General features: G+C 36.8%; 1 protein-coding gene across 5 annotated transcripts in view; it reads right to left on the bottom strand.

Moving 5' to 3' along the window:
• The window catches only part of TBL1XR1 (TBL1X/Y related 1), a 186,001-nt gene that overhangs the window by 30,186 nt on the left and 128,014 nt on the right, over positions 1 to 27,801 (bottom strand). For 3 of the 5 annotated variants that reach the window (XM_022571877.3, XM_089910828.1, XM_089910829.1), the window contains 2 exons: positions 12,594 to 12,696; positions 733 to 878 (listed from right to left, as the gene is read on the bottom strand). In XM_022571877.3, coding sequence (XP_022427585.1) covers positions 733 to 878; positions 12,594 to 12,651 — 204 coding nt within the window. In that variant the 5' untranslated portion in view covers positions 12,652 to 12,696. The remainder of the gene's footprint in view (positions 1 to 732; positions 879 to 12,593; positions 12,697 to 27,801) is intronic. The other 2 variants (XM_089910831.1, XM_089910830.1) reach the window with 1 other exon arrangement.

Raw genomic sequence — 27,801 nt, 5'->3', positions numbered from 1 at the left:
TTTAAAATACCTGCAAAAGGAAAGCGGGATATGTTAATCTCTGAAATGAAAATAAGGCAAAAAAGCTCCACTTGTCATAAATCCTGACCACATGTGAAGATTTTCAGCTACACCAGGGTTTGCAAACTCCTTCTGTATAAGACTAGACAGTAAATATTCTGGGCTTTGCAGACCATAAGGTCTCTGTCACAACCGCTCAATGCTGCCACTGTGGCACAAAAGCAGCCAGATACTATGAAAATGAAGGAGCATGGCTGCGTCCCAGGCAAACTTTACAGAAACGAGCAAGACAGGATTTGGCTCATGGGTCATAGTTGGCTGACACATGAGTTAAACTGCCTATACCATACAGACCTAGGTAATAGTAGCAAGAGTTGTCTTTAATTATAAACTTCCTTCCAAAATCTGTTATAACCAAATAACCTGAGAATTTCTAACTTCTCAATCAATTATGCTCTCAGTATGCCACAGCACAATTTTCTTATTTTAAAGAAAATTATTTCTTACTGTATACTTATAAAAACCATGTAAAGAGAAGTAAGATAATGGCTCTTACAGTTGGGAGCCAACATGCCTTGGCTGTATGACCTGACCACCACATTAGGAATAACGCCCTTCAATCTTGTTTACCTGGTGAAGCTGAAGTCAGATAATGAATGAGTAAGCAAGATACCAGATACTGAAGGAAACATTTAGGAGTAAGAATCAGTATTTGAGCTAAGCCTTCCTTACCTCATTAATACTAACTTCTGCCTCTACATACTGGAGACCTTTCTGGATGATAGAAATCAATGCAGCAGGCGGGACGAGGGCACCATTTATGTTAGACTGACTGATATGGCTTTCTATACCAAAGGTGAACGCTGAATGAGAAAATCCTGAAAGCAAAAGAAAAGGTATAACAATTTATTCTCCAAGTGGCAACATGCTATGTGACACAAATGAAAGACCTCTACAGTCTTTCAAAATCACATTCCACCCATCTGAAATCCCAGACTGTTAGCTAAGGTTAAATATGTTTTTAAACAAAATAAGTATCAAAATCCAAACAAGTTAACCTTTATGTATTTTCCTTTTCACCTTAATTACATAATGGTGGCACATAATTTTCCTCAACAAATATAGTATCAAACTTTAAAACTGGAAAAAGGCCTTTGTAGACCATGCGACTCAACTGCTTCACTCAAGATAATTTAGCCCAAGGTATACTGACATTTAATATTTCTGTGGTATATTTAAATTTCTACATATAAATCATCACACACCTTATAAATTCAATATTTTGCAGGTTATTTTTAAAAACTACCTAGGAAATTAAAAGCAAGCTAATATAAGGAATGAAAACTGAAATTTAATAAAGAATAATAATTTGTATGCTTAAATGTCATTGTATGTATGATTAAGTGTTAAAAAAATGTTACTAATTCTTTGCTACTTAGTAATAACCCATCTAAATGAAAGCTTTAGAAAATGAAGAGTTGGCAAGTGAAAATCCAATTTGATTGTCCAACAATTCAATTTTAATTTGAAATACTTAAACCAAAACATTCACATAACAAAAATCTCTTTACGCTGGCCTTGATTTTTTTTAACTAAAGTCAAGTCCTAATTCAAAAGTAAAATTCTAGTAAACTGATAGGCCCAAGGGTGGTTATTTTCTTTACCAACATTATCATCCTCTGCAGAGCTTATCATTAAATAGTAACTGTCATTAATGTATTTTAAATAATTCAATTCTGCATCTGTACAGAATGTTAAGAAAGTTTCATACTCAATAAAGTAAACGAACATGGGCTTATTTGGGTCTCGGTTAAACGAATTTAATCCATATAATGTGTTATCTAGCCTGTCTATCCTAGCTGTTTAGTGCTTAATTAGTCCATGTCTTTTTCCATTTTGTGCTCCCACTCTCAGGCTCCCTGTGGCACTTACCAACAGTCTATAATAAAATACTGTGGGCTCACAAACAGCATGTGGCTAGGAGAAACGTCAACTGGTTAATAGAGAGCCAAAGTACACCAAGGTTGATTTTCCTTAGGGGTGCTCCTTCCTTACCTCTTTGGGACACCTAACCATTCCTGTAAATACCCATAGTGAGAAGTAAAAAGATGTTACCTTTAAGACTTGAATTTTGACTTCTTGATTTCGCCCACAGACAAGATCATTATTAAACGCATGTACAGTCTGCCACTTAACCTGAGCTCACAAGGAAGGCTAAGAAACATACAAGTAAAAAATGCACCATTTTGCATTGTCCCTGTCAGGAAACCCACAACTACTTGAGCGTGAGTAGACTCCAGATCACCAGGATAGGAAGCTGAGAAAAAAGACTGGGAAGGATGGGGAGAAAGGGTGAGAGATACAGCAGTGAAATCCATGAGCAGTGAGGTTGGAGACTCCTGTTCTCAATTTCATATCCCTCCCCAAATAAATTCTGCAGTAGATCATAAATAGAAAAATAAAGCTAAACAGCCTAGTGGCTTAGGGATTTTTAAAGACTTCAAGATAGATGATATCACTTACAGAGGGCCTATACCATGCACACACATATACTTTTATTACTTTATTATCTGAATTAGCAGGTGTGAAAACAGTTACATAGACAATAAGGATTCATTCAGGGACCATGGCCGTCACCACGGCGTTCTCCCAGTCCTACTGAACAGTTAGAATATGGTCAAGGATAAAGTTAAGGCAGAGCGAGCTCCTGTTTATTAACAGAAAATAAAAGACTGCATCATTGTTCTTGTTTCATCTCAGGGTATTAGAAAGTGGCATCAGTAGTGCATGAAACATTAAGACACTTTATTAGCAAGTTATTTTGATCTTCATAAGCCTTCTAAATTGTAGCAGAGTCTATGATTTCTGTACTCCAACTCCTAAGTACAATTTAAATAATCATGAATTACACTTAACCCTGTTTAATTAGATGGTAGAGTCCAAACTTATGTCAAAGAATATCCTAAGAGTTGCAGGTAGAACGATGTCAATTTTTGGCTGGAATGTTGCCTATATCCCCAATTTTTTTTGTGAGGTCAGGTGCTCACTGCCATCTCAAGTTATTACGTATGTGCTTAGAGTGTTCTCAAATAGCAAGAAAACAACCCTAAAGCGGCCATTAGCACAGTTTTGGCACTTATTGCTAATGTTTACCCTAAAGAAGGTCCATACTTAAATGCTCTGCTGTAAATACATGCTGAACTCAGCTATAACTTTTTATTTCTAGTTACAGCATTACACGACAGCTTAAAATCATTATGTTCAAAACTACTCTTCTGGGCTTCCCTGGTGGCGCAGTGGTTGAGAGTCCGCCTGCCGATGCAGGGGACATGGGTTCGTACCCCGGTCCGGGAGGATCCCACATGCCGCGGAGCGGCTGGGCCCGTGAGCCATGGCCGCTGAGCCTTCGCTCCGCAGCGGGAGAGGCCACAGCAGTGAGAGGCCCACGTACCGCAAAAAAAAAAAAAAAAAAAAACTACTCTTCTTCTTCCCCTCCCTAAAACTTCTTTTTCCTTAGAAATTTCTCACCTTACTTTGCTATACCTGAAGGTCATCCTAACTTCCACCTCAGCCCCTGGCATTCCACCATTTTGCCAAATCCTATCAATCCTCCCCTCTGGTCCCTGTCATCAGCTTTCCTTTTGTGCCAGAATGTGGAATTTAGTCCCCCACCATCCTCTGCCTGGACTACTGCTGTCATAGGTTCCTTTCCTCTGTTCCCCAGTCCAGTACGCTTGCTACACCATAGCCAGACTACTACTTGTAAAACAAAAACTGATCATGCTGGGCTTCCCTGGTGGAGCAGTGGTTAAGAATCCACCTGCCAATGAAGGAGACACGGGTTCGATCCCTGGTCCGGGAAGATCCCACATGCCGCGGAGCAACTAAGCCCGTGCGCCACAACTCCTGAGCCTGCGCTCTAGAGCCTGTGAGCCACAACTACTGAAGCCCGCGTGCCTAGAGCCCGTGCTCTGCAACAAGAGAAGCCACCGCAATGAGAAGCCCACGCACCGCAAAGAAGAGTAGCCCCTGCTCGCCGCAACTAGAGAAAGCCCACGTGCAGCAACGAAGACCCAACACAGCCAAAAATAAATAAATAAATTTTAAAAAACAAACCAAAAATAACTGATCATACCACTCCTTTCCTGAGTACTTTCAATGATCCTTTTGGCCTTCATAATCAAGGCCAAACTCCTAAGTGTGGCACACAGTTACTTTTGTAATCTTGACCCTACCCACCTCTCCAGGCTCATCTCCCCAATTCCACCCTCCCACTCTTCCCAATGCACATTAAATTCAAGTGACTGCCAACTACAAGGTAACACCTAGAATATATTGTGCTATCTCATGCCTTTGGGCCTTATGCGTTCCTGTGCTCTTTTCACCTATGTGAATAGAGGTGAAGTCCTTCCTTCTGCTGCTCCAGGGCTGATCATTCTCTTCTAGGCTAATCCTATAACTTGTATATGTATAGCATCTACGGGTTGTGTGTATGTATATGACTAACAGACTGGGCTGCCTGAGGATGGGGTTTATGTCTAGTAATCTTTCAGTTCTGGGAAACTAGATGTCACCTAATTATACCAGTGCTCAAAAAACATTTGTTAAGTCAGAATGCAATTCTACTGTAATTTATCTTAGCACATCAGGAAATCTATGCATCTAGGAAAAACATACGACTTAAATCTCCCTTGAGAAACTAAAACCTGAACCAGGGTTATGCCAAAATATATTTATTTGCACTTATCTGTAAATATATATGCAGGCAATACTTTTTCAGGGACAACTTTTGATCTACATGGTAAAAGGCAAAAAGGATCAACTTAAATCTGTGAAATGCTGACGTCTAGTCTGCTTGCCTAATACAGCATCCCTTGTTTCCAGGGGTAGAAGCAAATGATATAAATAATACTCTGTATAAAGATTTTGTAATCAAATATTCTACACATTCACTAGCGTGATTAAGATTTGGAAGGTAGAAAAGGAATTCCAGAGAGGAGTAAGGCTGAAAACCACACAGTTCAGTATACAGTAATTCAGTGACATTCAGTGATAAAGACCAGCAGTGGTAGGGGGTCTATGTGGAGTTACCCTTGAGACCATGCACTGTTCCCATGTAAGAAATGAGGTCACAAGACAACCATTTTCTACATATTGCTTGTTTCAGGAGTGCTTTCCCTTGGCATGACAGGGATTATATTCTCAAAGGGAAGTCAAGTCCTCTAGAGCCTGTCTCCTTTGCAAATTGAGAATACAGGACCATGAAACGGGGCCTTGAACACGGTTATGGTGTAGGGTGTCTGAACAAGGGGGTGTCTGGGGGGGGCGGGGAAATGCAAAGCTTAACTACTATCACAGCACAGTGCCCTGGTCTGGAAGCAAAATCTGATTTATCCAAGGTCCTTTTTAAGCTTCTGGTCAGAAAAGCCCAGAAAGTTATATCCCTGCTTCCATCACCATAACACTCCCTTGCCCCCAAATCTGTTTCCAATTCTGTCCTACAGACCCAGAGCTTTGTTTACTATAAAAAGTTCCCTACTTAAATGCTTAAAGGTTTTAGAAAAGGTAAAAAGAAGTAGAGGAAAAAATGCTATAGGGGACCTTGTATGTTGAAGAGATAGACCTAGCACTTAAAAAAAAAGGGAAGAAGAAGAAAAAAAAATACAATACCAAAACTCAAATACAACTGTTAAAAGTTTTTATTTCCAGGCTTCCCTGGTGGCGCAGTGGTTGGGAGTCCGCCTGCCGATTCAGGGGATGCGGGTTCGTGCCCCGGTCCGGGAAGATCCCACATGCCGCGGAGCGGCTGGGCCCGTGAGCCATGGCCGCTAAGCCTGCGCGTCCGGAGACTGTGCTCCACAATGGGAGAGGCTGCATTAGTGAGAGGCCCGCGTACCGCAAGAAAAAAAAAAAAACAAGTTTTATTTCCTTCTTTCCAGCACAATACACTGGCTATACAGTTTTGTGCCCTTAAAGTATATATAGAACTATGAACATTTGATATGAATTATATTTTCTGAAATAATTTTATTATCATAATATTCAGCCAATAAATGTACTTAGCTAGTAAATTATTCATCCTATGGCTGGTCATTTGGACTTTCCCACTATTCACTATTTAAAAAGACTCTTACCTCAAATATCTATGTGTATAGGCTTTTGCCATATATATATATATATATATATATATATGCTTTTCTCCTTAGGATGGAGTCCCTCAAAAGTAGAAGGGGACATCAACATTTTAAAGGAAGTTCATGATTGCCAAATTGCTTTTCCAAAAAATTGTACAAATTTATAATGCCATCAGCAATTTATGTTTCCTTATACCCTTGCTACGCTATTCCTAAAAAAAACAAAAAGATTACTATTAAGATTGAACAAGTTCTCTGTTTGGCAACTATTAAAGGACCTTTGTCTTTTAACAAGTATGTCAGTAGGAATGTGTAATAGGAATTTCCTTTATCAGCAAAAAAATAGTCAGCTTACAAAAAAGAGGAGAAAAACTGATTTGGAAGTATAAAAGTATAGTAATTACCAGCATTTATGACAACTGCTTGCTGTTTGTTGCTAAGGAGTCATGTGTAAAACAACTCCGTGTGTCAAATCAATGTTACTGCATATTTTATTTTATTACAAAGCAAAACTATATATACCTACTTACACTCATGTAACTGACCATCTACTCATAAAAACTGAAAGAAAGACTCACGGTGGATATACCAGATGCTGAGCTCCCCTCACTCCCATTCTTCACGGCTAGAGGCACATTACTGATAGCCAGTTTAACCTAACTCCATCCCGCCTGCTGTAAAAATCTGTTTATAAATGGCACCAGCGGGGCATATGTAGGAAGGAATGTTTATCTAGCCCAGTTCTGAGTCAAGAGAAACCACACTGTCATTTTATTGCTGATATTTTACTGCCCGTTGTCCGGGTTAATACAAAGTCACTAAATGAAAAAGACAAATGAATGGGCTCTTTGGTGTTGTAAGTCAGAACCTTAATGTTATATATAAACATTCAGATTATTTTGTGCCCACTATGATCACGTTTAGATTTCCAAATTAAGTGTGTGTTTGATGTGTGATCTTAAAAGCAAATGTAACATTTTAAGTAAGCATCATGTCAGAAGAAGTGGTGTGGTACATGGCCTATTTCCTAGGAGACACAATATCCCTCTGAAACGATTAGGAAACAGTGGAGAGAAGTGGGGTGCAGTAGAGACAAGACGATCTTTCATGAAGCAAATGCTTTAAGCCTACATACATCATCACCTTCTTATAAATGGAGACTACATGGCAAGATGAATCTTAGTTCTAAAAACATGAGGATTTTAAAAAATAACAGTACTCAGAATCACAATCTAGAAAATTACTCAGTAACAAGCACATGTTGTTTTTGCATTTTCCAGTTAGTTTTCAATCATAAGATGCAACCGTTTCATAGCATTCAACATTCAAGTTCACCATAAATATGTTACTGAGTTCCTAAACATGTAACAGATGACAGTTAAATCTAGAATCCAGAATTCTCCCCTAAACCAAATACATAATTTAAGCAAAATAAAATTTCACCTTAAACAAAGCAACAAGAAAGACGGGTGCCACAAAGTTCACAAGTAATTGCCAGGAACAATTTCTTTAGGAAAAAAAAACAAAACCTGTGAATAACTACAGGAGAGTCAAGTGATACAAAGGGGGAGCAGATGGGGGGAAGGAAAATTTAACAGATGCAAACCAGCTTAGCTCTTCCAAAATTAACACTGCATCAGGTTCTGTTATATACAACTAACTATAGTATGTACCACTTAGTACTTATTCTGCATATGGTTGCTAGATAGGAGTTGTTAGGGCAATCAAATTATTAATGGCCTTGGGTGAATGCTAATTAAAGGGAGCATACTGAATCAAATCCATCATTACTTACAGTACTACATGTCTAATACACTCAATTTCCAAGTCATCTCAAAAGAAAAAAAGAGTAACAAATTTTATTCCCCAGGAAATGTGTTAAATATGAAAAGTCTAGTTCATAATAGTGCAAAATGATGATGACCAAAGTAATATGTTTAGGGTGAACTTTCTAGAGATAAAAATAAGAAAGACAAAAGTTCCAACACAGTAAAACCATCCCACAATAAACTTTCCTCTTAATTAATTTTAATGAATAGGGAAGGATGGTTTATTTCAAACAGAAGTTTATAAAACATCTGAGGCTATCACACTATAGTCCCTTTCCAACAAGTAACAAATTTTATGAATGAGAAAATGGGGAGCTCTGAGAAGTTATGTATCTGGGGGCGGGGGGGGGTACTTTTAACAGGTAATATTTTCTAGTGCTGATAATATTCGTAATAGAAGATTTAGCAGACAGTATAAAGTATTTAAGATTAAAACAATTTAAGTGATTTTATTTCCTCTGGAGATGGATACCACAGTCCAGTCAACATTAAACACTGCAGAGAATATGAGAAGCTCTTACTGAAAACATTATTTCTAAATCACACATTTATCAAAAAAGAACAAGACTTTCATAAGGTGTTTTTAGACTTTCTGAGAACTTTTCAGATAATGAGACAAGCAGGAAGGAAATTTTATTTTCCTTTGTGGCAGGTCTTTACAAACCAGCCCTTTGAATGTCTTGGCACAGATACTTTCTTTGCTGTAAATACTTCTTTTCTTCGTATCTCCTAATCCGATTCAGTACTCTTTTAGAGGGAAGGTAGCAATATTAAGATCCTTTCTTCTGCATTGTTTTAAATCTTTCAAGCGAAATAACTATGGCCTGAAAGTAATTTGCATCATTTTTTCTTAGCTATTTAACAACTAATTCTCCGTAAGAGTATGAAATTCTCGTAAGTTACGGTGATAAATAAATACTGAATCCCCAAAACAACCCAGAGAAGGAATTACTGGACTAGGTGATTCCAAAAACTACAATCCACTACAAAAGTGGCCATTTTAATGTATCATTAGAGATCAGAATCATAAGTGGCAAGTGTTAAGATGGGTTAGATTCCGAGCTCTATCTGAAACCTGTCCTGAGTTGACGGATGTTTCTTAAACTCTTTCCTATCTCTTATCTCTGGAATTAATTTCAAATGAATGTCTCACGGTATCCTTTATGTCATAAACATGCCTCATCATTCTTGCTAAACCTTACCTACAAATAAAAACACACCACTTTAGGGGCAGCTCCCTCTTTAGGAGATATTCTCGCACTCCAAACCTCAGTATGTACATTTCAGGCGTTCTACTTTAGCTCAAATACTTACTAAATATAACTTTTCTTTCAAGATATTGTGGACATGCAACACTTTCTTGTCAAGTTCTAACTGTCCTACAACTAACACAGACCAGTGGCTTTCAAACTTATTAGCGCCTAAGAACCACCTGAAGCATGTCAACCCACCAGCAGAGCAAAGTCAAAATGTCATCAGTGTTACCAGGTCCCCTTCCCTCTCCCTGGAACACACCCTCTATCTCTGACCTTCTTACTGCGTCCATCCTTTCTGTGGCGGGGCCAGAAAAGGAAACTGGAAGTACCACTATGCTGACTTCTCATTCTGTTCCCCAGCAGTCTTCAAAACACAAGCTCGTCTAAAAAGTACCTCCTTCCTTTTCAAATGAGCACCAGATTCACCACATTACGCAGTATAAGATAATGTGTAATTTAATAAGGCAAAGTGGGAAATTTACTCAATTGTTCCCATCAGAACCTATACGAAGGCTGCGTACTCCCCACGTTTACAGCAATTATGTTTTAAAAAATCATAAATCGGACATTATTTGGCATGAAAGAATACCACTTATGAGCTATTCACACCTAAAATTAGTCTGCAATAGCTGAGTTAAGGAATTTGGGACCTATCAATTTGAGTGGGCTTTTTTCCTCAGTAGTTTATCATTTTGGTTGTTGCAGTTTCAGAGTCTTTCTGAAGCAGAGATATGAGGGGGTAGAGGGCTGTCATTTCTCCCTTTGTGTGGAGAAAACAAAAAAATTAAAGACTTTTAAGAGACAACTGCCAGAGCAAATCTGATGGAAACCACTGCCTAACACAGGGTTCTGAGTGCTGAGAGTAACAAACATGTGCTTTTCCAATGTGTGTACTATACGTTCAAGCTTACAAAGCAAATTTATGTTGTGACCTTTCCTGAACAAATTACATTTGAATGAGAAAACTTTGTATTAATAGTTCATGCAGGAGAAAACAGTTTCAACATAATCAAAGATTTCAAGATCTAGAATTAGATTTAGGGAAAAATGGCACAATCTTCGATTTTGAGTTTTTAAAGTGAGTTTGTAAATAATTAGCAACCATGTACTATTATCGAGTTGTTTTATATTTTAATTTTCTGGAAGACAATTTTATTTTACAATGTAAACCCATAATAAAGTCACTTCTGTATTTAAAAAAAAATGTCATCAGTGTAGCCTGATTTTCCCCTATAAAACATAATGTAAACAGGAAGTTACCAATTTTATAAAGGGACTGGTGTTCACATTTTTAGAGATGTGGCTTAACATCATACTTCATCGCCAGTACGACTGTAAAGTATAAAGCTTTCTAAAGAATACACAACGCACAACTAGGAACACAGTTAACAATTACACAGACTTAATACGATAAATATCAGTCTACCATACAAAGTTTTTTGTGAAAAAATATTATTCTTGCTTTATGTTTACTGCAATATAAAATACCTTAAAACATGAAATTTAGAAGCATTTCCTCTGAGAACATAAGCAACTTTAAGACTTTTCATAATATTTAATCACTGGACACTCTTTCAGAAATTAATCCAGAGTATTATTTTACTGTCCCTTTCACTTGCTGTATTTTTTTATAGCGACATAAAACATCAATCTGTGGGTTTCTGTCTGGAAATAAGATTTGAGCGTTCATTCATATCTCTAACTTCACCTTCCCCTACTTCACCTCAGCGTAGGCTGAACCACAGGATGCTGCTGAGCATTACAACTGCTTCTCATCTCCAGAAACAGTAGTTTCACATGCTTGAACCTAAACAGCTGCCTTTGCAACACATCTACAAGCCATTACAATATACTTCCCGCGCACTAATGTTTCACACTGTTTTTTGCTTTAGTGTCTAAGGCCTCAAAGCTCTAGCTTAACTGGTGGTCAGATCCAAAGGCAGAAAAACCAGAGTGCGTTTTGACCCAACAAATTCTTTCCAAATGGTCCAAAGTACTATATAACAATATCCAAACATGAGCATACATGTTACATATGTAACAGTCATTAAATCACTACCTTTTCCACTTTATTAATCATTATATCTTATGCAAAATATTCTATAGATGTCCTCCTTGGATACGCCTTCAATACCAGTATACCAATTGAAAATAAAACAAAACAAAACAAGATCTATTAATTTCAGAGCTTCATAACAAGTGATTCTGCATTCTTGGTTACTTTACTTTCTTCTCCCTTCTTCCCTCCCTGCCATTCATTGCTGGACATAATTTTCTCAGCTGTTCCAAGCCAGAGAGGAGAAGTGATGGTGCTTGGGAATAGAAAATCCCATGCCCAAGAGAAAAGCTCAGAACTGGAGTGCAGCTGGAAACATCTCAACAAGCAGAATCTAAGATCTAAGGCCTTGTTTACATTCGCTGCCTAAGAAAGAACAACTAACTAAGCCCTATAAGAAAAATAACTAGAGTTTCAAACCAAAATTGAAGGCTCAACATTCTACTCTATTCCTTCCATCCCCTCTCAAAAGTGACTACCAAAATTACCTTTTTATACCAAACTGTACCTTACTAAACATCACAATAACTTTAAACTATAATTTCTAAAATTCAACCTCTCCAGCATTTTTTCAACCACCAAATGATTCAATCTCATGTTAACAGCCTAACTTACCACTGCAGTCCATCTTTTCCACCATCCTATGTCCCATCCAACCCAAGTTTTTCCCTCTTCTACTTTTACATTTTTTCCCCCTAATCCATCCCACATCTTCCCTTGTAGTTTTCCTTCTGTTTTATGACAACACCTTTTCATCTATCTGGAAAACTGGGAGATCACTGACCTAATACTGATTACAAATGACTTTCAATGATTTATATTTACTAATCACCCCCCAATGAAATACATTAGTAAAATTCAGGTCAAAGACACATTTAATCAATTGGGATGACATTTATGAAAGCATTACGAAAAAATATGGCTAATTTACCTTTTGAAATGCTAACTGCAATCAGGACCAGTAACATTAAGCTGAGGATTCTGAATATACATTATCAAATTGATGGTATCTGAGAATTTGTATGTTCCTACCAACCGTGTGCAATAATCTCACTTCATTACAAATTACAAAAATGGTCTTTGAACAGTGAAAGCCAAACCACTTGTTACAAATATTTGCCTGAGATGATTCCAACATATTTGAAAGAGTCAGAGAGTTAAACCATGCAGTAACACATAGCTTTAAAATGGCAGTCCAGACATTAAGGAAACATACAAAGTTCAACAGTTTGGACTGGTACAAATTTCAAATGCATAAAAAGTTATTTTGAGAATATTAAAATAATTTGAGGCCTATTTACTTTATGAAAGTACTCACCTGACTCTTGCAAGTATCTATATACCAAGAAGTTGACCTCATCACTGCTTATACTCATCTTTATTCCCACTTAAACCATGAGGTCACAACACAGGATATAACCCTAAAAATAAAACAAAGTTAATTAAGTATTTTCTCAATAAAATATTTTAAACAAAATGTAAACAATGTTGTAAAAACCATTTGATTTTATTAAATAATGTAAAATGAAGGTTAGATATTGCCTATTAATAAACCCTAACAAATATAGTTACTTCCAATAATCAGTAATAGATTATACAACCAAAACACGGCTGGGTCTCTTTTTCTTCAACACATTGGTAAAAATGATTCAAAATTTACAAAAGGGCCTTTGGCATCATATTTTAATGATTATATCAAATAGCACAAAAAGTCATTCCTTTTTTCTCCTTAACTGTAAAAAAACAGTATATTTTAAGAATCAGAATATTATTTAGGAAAAGACTGATTTTAGACTACTGGAAGAGGGATGAGCCATCCATGCTGGTTTTGTCTACATAATTCAGTAGAATGTGAAGTCTCTAACTTCTCAACATCTAATCTGCAATGTTCAAGTTTCAAAAAGCTCTAGGAATGCATAAGGCAGAGAGGTTAGAGTACAGTTCTGAAAACTCAAATGATATTCTCAGAAGGAGGGAAAGAAGGAAACTGAGACATAACTTAAATATGTCCTAATTATATTTATCCGTTCTCATGTCACAGAAGGGATTTAAAGAAAAGGTCAGCAAACTTTTCCTGTTCAGAGCCTAACAGCAGACCTGAAGGACAGATGGGAGGAGAATGAGAACATGAATATTTGGGGAGGAAGGCAAGGAACAGAAGCAATCCAGTGAGCAGCAACAGTCGGTGGAAGGGCTGGGGGAAGAAAAAGAAAGAAAACATGAAGCAAGGCTTGAGAGGGGCCTTGAAACCATCACTTAAGAGAAAATCAATGCCCTAAAAGGTTTTAAGCAGGGAGGGGGAATGACCACATTTACATTTTAAAAAGATCATCCAGAATTCTAATACGAAGAACAGACCAGAAGGAAACGTAGCCAAGTTAGGAGGGTGCTGGAGTAACCTAAAAACCTGGACTGTGGCATTAGAGCTGAAGAGAAATACTAGGATTCCAAAGATATTTAGGAAGCAGACTGAAGGGTGATTGACTGGACACAGAGTTCAGGAAAAGGGAAGAATCTTTTAGGACATCTGGATGAGTAGTACTTCATTTACTGATGAGAAACCATGGAGGAAAAGTAATGACCACCTTCATGTGAAGAAAAATGCACCTCACCCCCGCCCCGATTTAACTCAAATACTATAATTAATCACCTGAATGTGATACACATATGCATCACACTTAACAGAACGATAAAGGTAAATACTCCTATAATTGTGGCTCAAGGCTCCTTGTCTAGATGTCCCTGTGGCACAACAGATGATCTGTGCTCTGGAGGACATCTTGCTCAATTCTATCCTGACCCACAGTAATGTGTAATAATGTGCTCGGCACACGTAGTAGGTACTCAATAGTCAATTTTGAAAGCCTGTTGACTGAATGATTTAAAAAATAAAACCACACCACCCATTTTATCATTATAAGAAATTAAATCACAACTTGACCAATCATAGGTATCTGTTTGTCAGGGGAACAATGAGTCACTGCTTGATGAAGAGGATTTCCCAAAATGAGATTGGTTAAGTGGAATTCTAGTAAAAGACTGGTAAAGAAAACAGAGTAAGTATTCTTTTTCTCTAATACATCATTCAGTCCAATATTCAAACAACGAATAATGGCACTGAAGTGCCTATGTAAAAATTTTCAACAAGGCCTGGTTCCAGTAAGCAAAGGTCACCAAAATGTCCCAACTTAAAGCAGTGATCATGGGTGCTTCTGCATCACCTAATATATTCCAGGGCAAAGAAAAACACAAGTCAAAATGATATAGATTATTATCTACAAAAATTCCCATAATAAATACATATTATTGGTGGTATATTTTTTAAAGTCAACAAGAAACACTAAACATGAAGAACAGGAAAGTTCAGATATCTGTTCAAATTGCTATGAATGGGTTTATTACATTGATCATGGTGCCAGATTAGTTTCTGTAACCAAAAGTTACAGAACCAAATTTTTTTTTAAAGGGAAAAGGGTAAATTGTTCAAATATCAAAAGGGTTATTCTAGCTCTAGTCCTACTTCAGCTAGCTCTTATATTCCTGGAGAGAAAGAACATTATTGTTTTCCCTTATACCAAGTATATCCCTAGGATGGACAAAAGCACTGTGCTAAGAGCTAGGAATAGATAGACGTAATAAAGTTGTCCCAAGCCGTGCAGAATTGACACTTTTTCAGTGAAGAGAAACACACAAACAAATGTGTCCTTGAAAAGAAAAAAAAAAAAAACAACCCAGCAAAGTCAATGTAATCCTGCATTAAAAGTTTCAGTCACAGTAGCAATAAAATTACATAGACTCTGTAAAGACCTGAGTTTATCCACTTTCAAAGACATTTAATTCTAGAATATGCTTTCGTATGAAACTGGTCTGTTTAAATTCTAACATCAAAAGGTCACCTGAAAAGAACAGGAAATTAGACAACATTTCAGAAACTAACACAACCCTGTAAAGCAATTATACTCCACTAAACAAACAAACAAACATTAAGACATTCCCTGCTTGAAAACTTCAGTATTCACTTTCAAAACACCTTAAAAAACCTGTATGCCAGAGAGCAAAACTAAAGAAAATGCCACCACTTTCATTAATGGACTCACCATAGCTTTGCAGAACTGGTCCATTTTGATTTGTTTATACATCTATAATATGATGTCGTCTTCATCTGCCCCAGGTGAAGACCAGATACTCATACCAGCTATCACCGATTTTCAGGGTGCACATAAAAACCTTACCACTGTACTTCCTCCATCGTGGTATCTTTCAGAACAACTACCCTTAAACAAGGTCACAGAACAACAGTGAGACACTCATCCAATCTTTACCCTATACCAAAGAGGTCCAGCCCTCAATGTCACGCCTGGTAGAGGTTACTATGTGTAAAATAAGTCCTGCCCTCAAGGAGCTGATGGACTCTTAAACAAGATACCCAAAATAAACCAACACGTCCTAAAATCACAAAGCATTTTATTTGTATATTCTGCTGGATCATACCTATTCATCCTTAAATAGTAAATGACTGAGTTCTTAAAAAAAAAAAAAAAAATTAAATACCTTTGTACTTTCCTAAGTCTCAGAAACAGCTTGTAAAATCATAAAAGCTTTTATTCAAAACTTCCATCAGTTACAGGCAATCAATTACTTAATTCAAGACCCACAGCTATATTAAAGTAGCCAGAAGTAAAACCAAAAATTACAATCTTAACCAATATTTAGCCAAGTGTTTATATTTAAAAGCACACTTAATATTTTAAATGTTTAGTACGAAATATTCTACTTCAAGACTTTATAGACAACAATCTAGCAAATATTACAAAAACAGGACTGCTGATGCAATTCAGCTACGATTCCTTCAACTGAATATGTACGGCATTTTCAGCACCACAAAACTGAGTTCAGCATTCACAAACTGGATAATAACTGCTCCAAGTATTAACCATCTCCTCATTTGTTCCTCTACACATCTAGCACATTTCTGCCTTTGGCCTCAAATAGGACAGATACCATATTCTTTTCTGATACCATTTCTGGAGCATACCAGGGCCCAACTATTATCCTAAATCACATTATTTTAAATTTACAAGATTGAAAAAACAGTAAAACTTATGGACAGAGAGAAAAAAAAAATAATAAAGATATTCTTAAATCTCCTGCTTACAACACACTATTTAGAGGTCTGAAAACCTTTGCATTATCCAAAATCAAATGCACGATCAAAATTTCTTTATCTTACAAAAATAATTTAGTCCAAAATGTACAGTGGTGGCATAGTATCCCATAACAGACACATTAGTTTCACTTTCGCTTTGTTCAACATTTAGATGATTCTAAATTTTCATTATTCTAAGACTCCTATAAGACTATTTATGCTTAAAGTTGTTTTTTCTTCCATTTCTTTTTGGTAGGTGTACATTTATGAATAGTCCTCTAGATCAGGAAAAGTCCCTACAAGTAAATTACCGGACAAAGGGAATAGCTAAATAGCTATTGTGATTCTTAATGAATACCAACAAATTAGATCCACTCAAAAGACAACCAATTCAGGACCCCTCAAGCTGAAACATTAGGAAAATGTTCAACTTAACCAATAATAAACAACAACAGCAACAATAAAAACATGTTGGCCATAACATTAGCAAACAGTTAAAAATAATACTCAATATTATCAAGATTGGTGACAAAAGAGAAACTGTATCTTTAAATACAGTATCTACAACTACTGGCCACAGCTGTTTAATAGCTGAAAAAAAGAGCAACAATATTAGAAGCTGCTAAAAGAACTCTGATGTTAAAATAACAGTTGTTTTAATATTGACAAATAATTATCAAACAATGTAACCCTGGACATGTTGGGATACCCTTCCAAATAAACATTAATGACCCACAGGGGCCCAAGGTGACTGATATGTTGGGAGTCCATCTAGCAGAAAGAATGACTCAGGCTTCTCTGGACCTCAGCAGCTGAGACATGGGGTGACCATAATTCACAAGATGAAGAAAACTGTGGCTTGCCTCTTGTGGCATTCACTGGCACTATCTGTGAAAGACAGTACTACTTTACTACTACTGCCTTCCATTTGGAGACCTATTCCATTCTCAGCCCTGTGGTGTAAACGGGATGGACCTCCTGGTCCAAAGGAAGGCATTTATTTGCTTAAGCCAACCAGCAAATCGTATCTTTGGTTTAGGGCTGACATTCCTCCTCCACAGACTCACACCATACCCCACGTGTCCCAACTCAATCACTCCCAGTAAGTGAAACATTAGAAGACGTGTGCTGGTTTCTATGAAAGTCAACCTCCTCCTTTCACAGGAGTGGGCAGGCAACAAGGGCACTCTGTGAAGCCTGGGATGAATGTGCATCACTGAGGTTAGAACAGAGCTATCAGAGAGAAAGAGAAGGAGGGCAGAGCAGAGACAAGAGAAACTGTGTCCTTGATGACATTAAATATCTATTGTGCAACTGGATCAAATACTATCTGAAGTTAATTTACCACAGTATTTTGAAGAAGTCAAAAATGAATTTTACTGTATAATCCAGTGAAGATTTGTCAGTTGCAACCTAAAGAGAGCAGACAACCCAAGAAATGTTTTAAAACAAGAAAGTTATTTGGAGAGATAAGGAGTGGAGAGGGGGGTGGGAATCCAAAAATTCCCAGTTGCTTCCAGAGTAGAAAGTGAAAAGACTTACTATAGAAATGGGCTGCCTAGAGAGCACAGGCCTCTGGGGAGTCACACTTTATATGTGTTAAACTAGAGGTAAAACAGGACATCCCAGCAGAAATGCTCCAGAGTATAATGCTACAATTCACTGCTCATGGAAAGCGGTACCTCTGGTTCTGTTCCCTTCATACAGGAAGGTCAAACTTCCAGTTACTTGTATTACTTTGGGGTGACAAACCAACCCAAACAAATGCTGACTAGACACATTTGTGAGGATGGGGCAATGACAAGTGAAAAGTAAACACTACAATGGTGATGAATTAACAAAGCCTATGGGCGGAAAATGCACTAAAGCACTACTTTTCTGACAGATTTATTTTATTCACTCGTTTAAAACTGGATGAGCACTTCCAATGTGTAAGGCACTATGACAGGTGCTAGAGACATGGCTACCCAATGCCAGGACCAGATCTTGCTGGGAAGATAGAGAACAATTAACTCCAACTTAGATAAGAAAAAATACAGAAAATTATGAAAGCATACACCCTGAGGCTGGGGGTGCAGACAGGTGAAGGATGTAAAATGTGGGTGGCTTACAGGTTTCTGTAATAGGCACAGTGTTAAAAGAACTAATTTTCCTTTTAATTCAAAATGTCTGCAGCACACCAAGTTGCCTTTGCTCCCATCTGTGTGTACACTGCTTCTCATTAATTTGATAAGGAAAATGAAACAGGAGACTATTTGCATTTATTGAGTAGCTGCTACATGCTATGTATGGGGCTAGGTCACATACACATTATATAATTTCCTCTTCAGTGTTATATTCCTCATTTTAACGCAATAGCACCGACACATGAGAATTACACGTCTATATACAGATCTGGGCATTCAGAAATGTTACTCAAATACTATACTGACTCTCCTCAGAGAAGAAAAAAAAAAGTATGCAATGTATAATGTAAAAGAATGTAATAACTATAAAAAGAATCAAAATTCTTAGCACTAGGAGGTCCTAGGAAGTTGCTAATTCCAAGCCATGACATATGTTGCCAAGGATATATGTACGGCACAGGTTATCACTACACAGCTTACATGGACCTTGATATGACTGGCAGTCCTAAATGGTCAGCCACCACTATAGTCACAAACAAACTGCTTCTAATACCCTGCTAAATAACAGCTTCTAAACTCACAAAGAATCACGTATCAAAATTTGTTGTATATAAATTCTCAATCTGCCTGTGAAGTAAAGTAACAGTTCATCCACTGCCGCGCTATCTCCATGGGTCATCATAGGAAATTGTCAAATTCTCTTGTTAAAACCATGACACACTGCAAAAATACCAAACTAGGACAACTAACAACAACAACAAAACAAAGTGTATGGAAGGGAAATGAAATAGAGGAAAGAAATTAAATCAATTTATCCATTAGCTAAGTTATTGGTGGTTATTACCATCTCACAGCTGAACTGTACCCCTCTAGAATTCATACGTTGAAGGCCAACCTCCAGTATCTTAGAATATGACTTTATTTGGAGATGGGGTCTTTTAAGAGGTGATTATGTTAAAATGAAGCCATTAGGGTAAACCTTTAATAATGTGAATATAACTCAACGTGACTGTTGTCCTTTTAAGAGGAGGAAGAGACACGAGGAATGCATGTGCACCGAGGAAAGGCCCTGTGAGGAGGCAAGGAGAAGGCGGCCGCCTGCAAGTCAAGGAGAGGCTTCAGGAGACACCAAACCTGCCGGCACCTTGATCTTGGATGCCCAGCTTCCAGAACTGCGAGGAAATAAAATTCTGTTGTTTTATAAGCCACCCAGTCTGGGGTATTGTGTTATGGTAGCCCTAGTAAACTGATACATACCTATCATCACAAATTCTGTAAAACTCTGATCATCCACTGGAGAACTTTAAAATTACCAATGTTAAGTTCACGATTGCTAGGCTCTGCCTTTCTGAAAATTTGCCTCTGTCTTTAGGAACCTATCCTGCCCTGTAATTGTCAAAGATGACGAGATTAACAGGATGCATTAACACTTCATAATCCTCTTCCCCACAGTACCCGCTTGTCTCCTCCACCCACTCCCCATGCAACACTCTCATGAACAGCACAAAAAAACTGCATTATGCTTAATTCCCCACTACATTAAAAACAGTAATTAAAATCCTAATAATGTTAGGTAATAACACTTTTGTGTACATAAAATATGGTACAACGAAGGAAGGTGTATTCTGAGACTTAGTTCTGAAGTCTTTCGCAATACAGCTTAAAATGTGTATAAGGTACATTCTGAACTTTTGCAATGTTAAATTAAGATTTCACAAAATTGTATTAGACTAAATGAAATCATGTTTACAAAACTTACTTTTGTAAATCATAAAATGCAACAAATCAGGATTTAGAAACACATAATCTCAAGAAAAAAACATTAAGCTCTAATTGAAATATGTATTTCAGCGTATTTTAATACTAACCAAATTTAAAACAAAATATAAAACCCAGTACAATAAAACCAAATCATTTGACTGATTTCTTAAAGCATTAATGACAACAGCAGACATACATTTCATAGAGCATTAGCCCTGGACTACAACCATGGTTTATTTGTCAGACATTTTAAGGATGTCTTTTCATGGATGCCTGTAACATTAAGTCCAAAGAGAAGCACAGCAGTGCATTTCCTTAAAACAAACAAAAATTCTACCACTCTTGACATTAGGATAAATGCTGAATTTAAACTATTATTTTTAAAGACCCAATCTTATGAGATAATTTTTACTCATACTATTAAAAAGGAGAAAATATCCTTTTAAAATAATTAGTTCTGTATCTCATTTTTTATGTAAGTTTTTTAAGGGTATCTTTAATAATTAGAATATAATGTCCTAGTGAAAAAGTCTATAGTACCCACCCCCACCCAAGAGAAACAAATACAATTAAAAAAAAAAATAGGTAGACAAGATAGTTTGTGAAGGGAAACTAGCAAGCACTAGCACTGACTCTTACCTTCCAATTTGGGCACATGAGCATCTTTCAGATAATTTTACTAAGAGTGTACCTGGCAATATGTATATTTTACATAAACGTTGATTTCTTATTTTTTTTAACACAGGCATACCTCGTTTTATTGTCCTGAAGTTTTTTGTTTTGTTTTGTTTTGTTTTTTACAAACTGAAGGTCTGTGGCAACCCTGCATTGTCAAAATGATGGTATTTATTAGCAGTATTTTTTAAATTAAGGTATATATCTGTCAAGACATAATGCTATTATCACACACTTAATGGACTAAGGTATTGTATAAAGGTAAATTTTATATGCACTGGGAAACCAAAAAATTCATGGGACTCGTTTTATTATAGTGGTCTGAGCGAACCTGCAGTATCTCTGAAGTATGGCTGTAGTTGTAGGCAATTTTTGTGCTGTTAGAATTTTTTTCTTTTGGTTGTTGTTGCTTTGTTTGTTATCAGATTAATGGTCAACAAAGTTGGTGAATCTTAAGAATTTAAAGCATAACCGAGAAGGGATAAACTTCTACATTGCTTTTCCTTTCCTTTTCCATTGGAATCCAGAGCTCTCGTGTAAATTAAAGATAACATGAGAGATAAATAAGATCTCAGGTATCCTGTATGATTTTAGACAAATCTTCTGGGCCTGTTTCCTCATCTAGAAAATGAGGAAAGTGAAGCAGACAGTAGTCTCTTTCACTTTTAAACTTCAATGATTTGAGTCAGTACAAGTACACAGAGTATTACATGTAAATCTTGCAGGCTAAGAGAGTACCAGATCACACAGTGATTTTTAATAAAGCATTTTTTAATAGGCTTACAAGTGCATGAGAGGATTTTTAAAACTGTCAGACCTCAGATGGACATCTCCAGGAATTAGGAAAAGGGAAAATAAATGAGTCCACCTCATTAAGAAATATTTAAGAACTTATTATGCATAATGCTTATTAGGACCAGCTATCCTTTATAAATACTGACTTATATAAAAGCATAGGCAAATGGTATATCAAACCGATTTTTCATTAGCAACTGAGACTTCTAATGTCAATCATTTGATTCAGCTGTGATCTATACCAGGGGTTTACAAACTCTGGCCTGTGTGCAAATTCCAACCCATCACCCATTTTTGTTCAGCCCACAATACCTTGTGGTTTTCACAAAACAATGAGCTGTTTTTACAGAACATGTGTCCTTGATTTGATGATAGGGAACACTAACTTTGAATCCCAATTAAGCAATTTTAAGAGTCTCTCTCTAGACTGAGAAGAGTAAACTAGCAGGCATTATGTGATGAGTCAACTTTAAAGTTCAACTGACATTTGCTACAGCTCTTCCTTTTTATACCCAAAAAGCCTCTGATGAGCTGCTTCACAGTCCACAAGTGTGGATTTCAACTTCCCAAACATATAAAAAAGTGGTTGTTCACACAGATGTCTTCTAAAATCCTTTTAAAATATAAAGCTATATGATTCAAGGATGGACTCAATAAACATGTGTTAAATGATTGAATAAATTATAGTCAAGGTATGCTGACAGGGGAATAAAGAAGGACAAGAAATTAAAACACTAAGGAAACAGAAGACAGGCCATAGTTCTGGTCTACCTTTTTCAACTATTGAGCAGTAATTAGTCATTCCCAGTCAGTCCGGGAAGGAAAAGTCTGGAAATGAAAAGTCAGGTAAGAAAATAAAAATCAAGACCCTAGTCCCCTCCCAGTAGCAAGAAAAGCTCTGAGTCTGTGGGAATGGGAACCAATATAAGAATGGTAACAGGATTTTCTCAGTTTAAAAACTTACTATTCTGGCTTTGGAACAGAAATGTTATAAGGACCTGTAAGACTGGAATGCAGCTAAAACTGAATGAATGGATACTTGGCTCAAAACTGAGATATCGCAGGCAAAATAAACAGAATAAGGTACCACGTGTAACAAACTCATAGAGATGTAAACAAATACTACCCATAACAGTATTTATGAAACAAATTTATTGAATAAGGAATAGATATTCTTTGGTTCCTCAAAAGAAAAAAAGACTTAAGTAGATAAAAACTAAGACTACTAAGCCCTAAGCGAATCAAAACAAGTGTCCACGGACTGGTTATACTGATGCGTGGTAAATTCTTTGGGAGAGCAGTAGTAAAAATGTGCGGAAGATTGTTCTGGTAGCAGAGACGTATGATTAATATAGATCAGGTGTCCAAGTATGGGAAAAAGATGTAAAGAGATCACATTCATCCCAATGGGCAATACATGCTTGTTCAAATCAAGAGAAGATGATGTAAAACCAAGTTTAAAACTCAGCACACTGATACACACGCACCCCCCACAAGACACACACAACCCAGCTATGAGTAAATCTTGAAGACAAAAGGCAAAAGAAAATGGAGTAGAAATTGCTGATATATATGAATTGAGGTAGGCTTCCAAAGTTTTATTGAAAAAGGTGGACTGAGAAGGGATTCCACCATGAAAACCTCATAGGTCAATTTCACAGGGTAAGAGAAAATAGTAGAACTATCCTGTAAGATTTTCTGTTTAAAAAACAGACAGACAAAAAACACAACAGAGAAACAAATCAAGTACATCACTCCATAACCACACGGGGAGAAGGGTCTCCCGTGTCCATCCTTTGTAAGTACTCTACCTAGTCAGGTTACATAGACTTTATAACTGCAAAGACAGACCTTTTAATAGTATCTCATTAAAAGATGCTTCTTTCTGTTTCATAGTACATGTACTTCAACGGCTAACACTATTCCAAGTGCTCAAAACTAAAACCCAGATTCATTATCTTTGTCATGCCCATGACAAAGTTTGATTATTTTATTTAGTACAGAAATGAGGTCTGTAGACCCCTGGGGTCCCAAGACTTTTTAAGGGGTCCTAAAGATCAAAATTACTTTTACAGTAATATAAAATATGCTTTTTTCATTGAATTTATGTTTACACTGATATTACAAACCAATAGTTGGTAAAACTGCTCACACCTTAGTAGGAATCAAGGCACTAACACCTTACAGTATTAGTAGTCATTATACTATTCACCACCAGGCACTTAAAAAAAAAACTCACAAAAATTCTTCACTGAGAGGTTCCTTGATGAAGGAAGAAAAACACTTTATTAAAAATCTTAACCCTGAAATACACCTTTTCAATATCCTCTGTAACAAAAAGTACACATACAGTATTTCTGTTGCATACTAAAATGATGGTTGTCTCAAAGAAAAGCACTGTGAAAATGTCTGAATTGCAAGCTGAACTAGCTACTTTTTTCATGGAACACCATTTTTACTTCAAACAACTCACAAAGTATGGTTTTTCAGATTGAGAATTTGGCAGACATTTTCTTGCAAATAAACAAAGTGAATCTGTCACTTTTAAGAAAACAACTAACAATATTTGTTGGCAAGAATAAAACTTAAGCTTTTAAGAGATAATTAGGATTTGGAAAATTTATCAGCCACCATGAGCTTGAGAGCTTCCTGATACTACTCCAAAATTTCTGTGATGAGATCAGTGGGGATGTTAATGACTCTGGTTTTTTCTATTGTGTAATGAACATTTGGAAGATTTGTATAACTCAGTGAACAAATATTTTCCCAATGACTAGCATAAGGTTATGCATGAGGAAAACAATCCATTCAAAGTTCAAGAGAGACTAATGGATTTTAATATAACAGAATACAAAATGTTCATCGATACACTTTCAGAACTTGCACTGCACCTAACCCTTAAGAAACTATCCACTTGTTGAGATTTGGTGTAGTAGCAAAGAACATCCAAATTTATTTGAAAAATGAATTTTTATTTTGATTTAAAAAAATTACATCTATCTATCCTTGAAAGGCCATTTTCCCCATAAATTTCCACTGTAACAATGTATCTCAACATGTGAATGCAGAAGCAGATGTGAGAACCCAGATGTCTTCTATTAAACCAGAGATTAAACAGGGACTTCCAAAAATTTAAAACAACGCCACTCTTCTCATGGAAATTTTTTGTCTTGGGAGTTATTTTCCATAAAGCATATTATGTGTGTTAACATGTTATGGATAGGCTTGTTACTGTTATGTTAAATGCACTAGTACTATAAAACTTCACAGTGTTAATTTCTGATGCAGCATATATTGATGGCTATAACCCATTTAAAGAAAATTTTTCTAGAGTCATTAATAAATTAAGAATGTAATGAGGTACTATGTCTAAAATGTTTTAGACCTGCTAGTATAAAAATTGATTCCCTCTTAGCAATACTGGTGCTAATGTTTTCTGGAAGAATTCAAGAGTTTCCCTGGGGAAATAGACCTCTTATGCCACAATATTGTTCATACTATAATATGACCTAAATCATGACTGGTATGATTTCTGTTATGTTCATATTGGAATTACATTAGGTATCCTGTAAATTTATACCTAATAAACAAAAAAGGTACTTAAAAGCCATAAACATCTTTATGTAAAAGTTCTAGTTTTGATAAAACATATGGAATCTATTAACTAAAATATGGAGGAGTGAAAATTATACATTTTCTGAGACTACACCTATAAGTGAACTTCTTTCCAGATACACCTGCTTGTGTATAAATTTCAATAATTTGACTGAAATTCAGTTTCTCTCTCCTTCATTCAACAAACATTTACAGAGTGCTAATATAAGCCTGGCACTGTTCTAGGCCCTGAATGCTGCAATACAGAAATCTATTAATACAAAGAATGATATTGTACAGAATAGTCTTCACAGCCAAATTCCAGGCTGCATCCCATATTTTTATCAAATTCCTTCACAAAAAGCAGTGAAACGGTGTGGAGCCTGTGGTAAAGGAGCACTGCCCCCGTGACAGTTTCTCCTCCAATGGTGTGGATTCCCACTACCCTGCATGTCTGCCCAGCCTCACATCTGTGTTAAGTGGTAGGTTCCAAAGGGCTTCAATCCCTTCCCCAACAACTGAAACACGAAGCTGGTCTCTGTCTTGCAGCCTTTGTTTCCTAAAGAGAATACATTCAACACTGCAAACAATGGCAGCCTTCTTCACCATATACATGGAAACAAATAATGCAGGGCCTTGGCACTACAGAATCAATTAAATCATATACTCCATCTGTTAGCTACATGAGAAATAAAAGGAGACAGCTAGCTGAGCAACAAATCTGCAATTATTTATAGTCAGATTTCCAGGCTATACATGGTACAAATTCCATACCGGCCCCTCTGCACTGTGAGGACACAAAAGAAAGACGCAGAGGAGATGTGGGGAGTGGAGATCTAGGAAACAGAGGCACATCTGTGTTTAATAATGGCAAGTAACTAATCCACACTCATTTTGCTACTCCTAACCATATCAATAACTGCCGTGGATATTTTAGAAGAAATTCAAGCCTAAGCTAATCGGGTTTCCCTTCTTTTTGATATTGTATATAAGCTATTACCACCCTTTTGCCAGGTAGAGAAACCTAGGCCCAGGCAGAATTGCTGGGTAAACACAGCTGTCCCCAGGATCTCCCATCATCCTTTCCCCAGACTAGTCTCCTTTCCGAGCACTCTAATACTTAGCACTCCAGTACTTAGCACTACTCTACCAATGAAACTCTCTGCCTTGACAACTCCCTCCAGCTTCCCCCTGAGCCCCACCTCTGACCCCCTACAATCTAAAACCAGCTGAGCCCCTGCCCTCCTCAATCGGTAGTTGTACTCTAGGTTTTTTACACTAGGTCCCCAACCAACACAGCCAACAAATACATTTCATCCCTTAAAGTTAGGTAGATGACAATCTTAACAGTCTGATGTAACAAAATGTCAATGAATAATAATGGCTTGATGTCCTGCTTTCCAAGGAACTTATAACAAATGCATAAATTATATTACCTTAACTCAGTGTTTCTCAAATTTGAGTAATACCAAGTACCTTCTATAAGAAAACAAAGTGACACACTAGTCCCAAGAGTTGGTTTGTATATTTTATTGTTACTAACATATAAATATAAATAAAAACACTAGGCATGGTCCTCATCTGAAAGCACTTCCAACTATAAAATGAAAAAAAAAAAAAACTACCTATCAATACCAAGGTACTGGGCTTACCCTGGTGGCGCAGTGGTTAAGAATCCGCCTGCCAATACAGGGGACACACATTCAAGCCCTGGAGTTCAGGAAGATCCCACATGCCGCAGAGCAACTAAGCCCGTGCACCACAACTACTGAGCGCCTGCGTTCTAGAGCCCGTGAGCCACAACTACTGAAGCCCGCACACCTAGAGCCCGTGCTCTGCAACTAGAGAAGCCACTGCAATGAGAAGCCTGCGCACTGCAACGAAAGAGTAGTCCCTGCTCGCCGCAACTAGAGAAAGCCCGCGCGCAGCAACAAAGACCCAACTCAGCCAAAATTAAAAAAGAAAATTAAAAGAATAAAATACCAAGGTACTTTATGTACAATGTCTACTACAGGATTAAAATAAACACAAATGGTCTTACTTTGTTACAAAGTGGCCACCCAGATGATCTAAAATGTGTTATGTATATTATTTTATTTTTAGACTACCACATGGACAAAAAAGTTTTTAATTTCTCATGGAGAAATTACTAACCCAGAATATATCTGTAGATGTTGGATGTTACTCACTTTGTGATCTAACAACGTGAAAAAAAAATGATATAAAGTGGGAGACCTGAAGACAAAAAGAAATATTCGAGAAGGTGAATGTTTTCAGGTCCTTCAATTTATCATTCCTAATATAATCTTGTAGGAAATGGTCAATAATGATTTGAATAATTATACTACTTGTATAATTCATGAAATACAAGTCTATTTCAACACAAATTTAAGTTATTTTTTCATTTACTTGCAACTTATGTAACACTA

The sequence above is a fragment of the Delphinapterus leucas genome, chromosome 4 (assembly GCF_059928025.1).
Source record: "Delphinapterus leucas isolate spDelLeu-1000000601 "Yukka" chromosome 4, BTC_Dleu_Yukka2, whole genome shotgun sequence".
Taxonomy (NCBI): Eukaryota; Metazoa; Chordata; class Mammalia; order Artiodactyla; family Monodontidae; genus Delphinapterus; species Delphinapterus leucas.
This window is presented reverse-complemented; position numbering and strand designations above follow the sequence as displayed.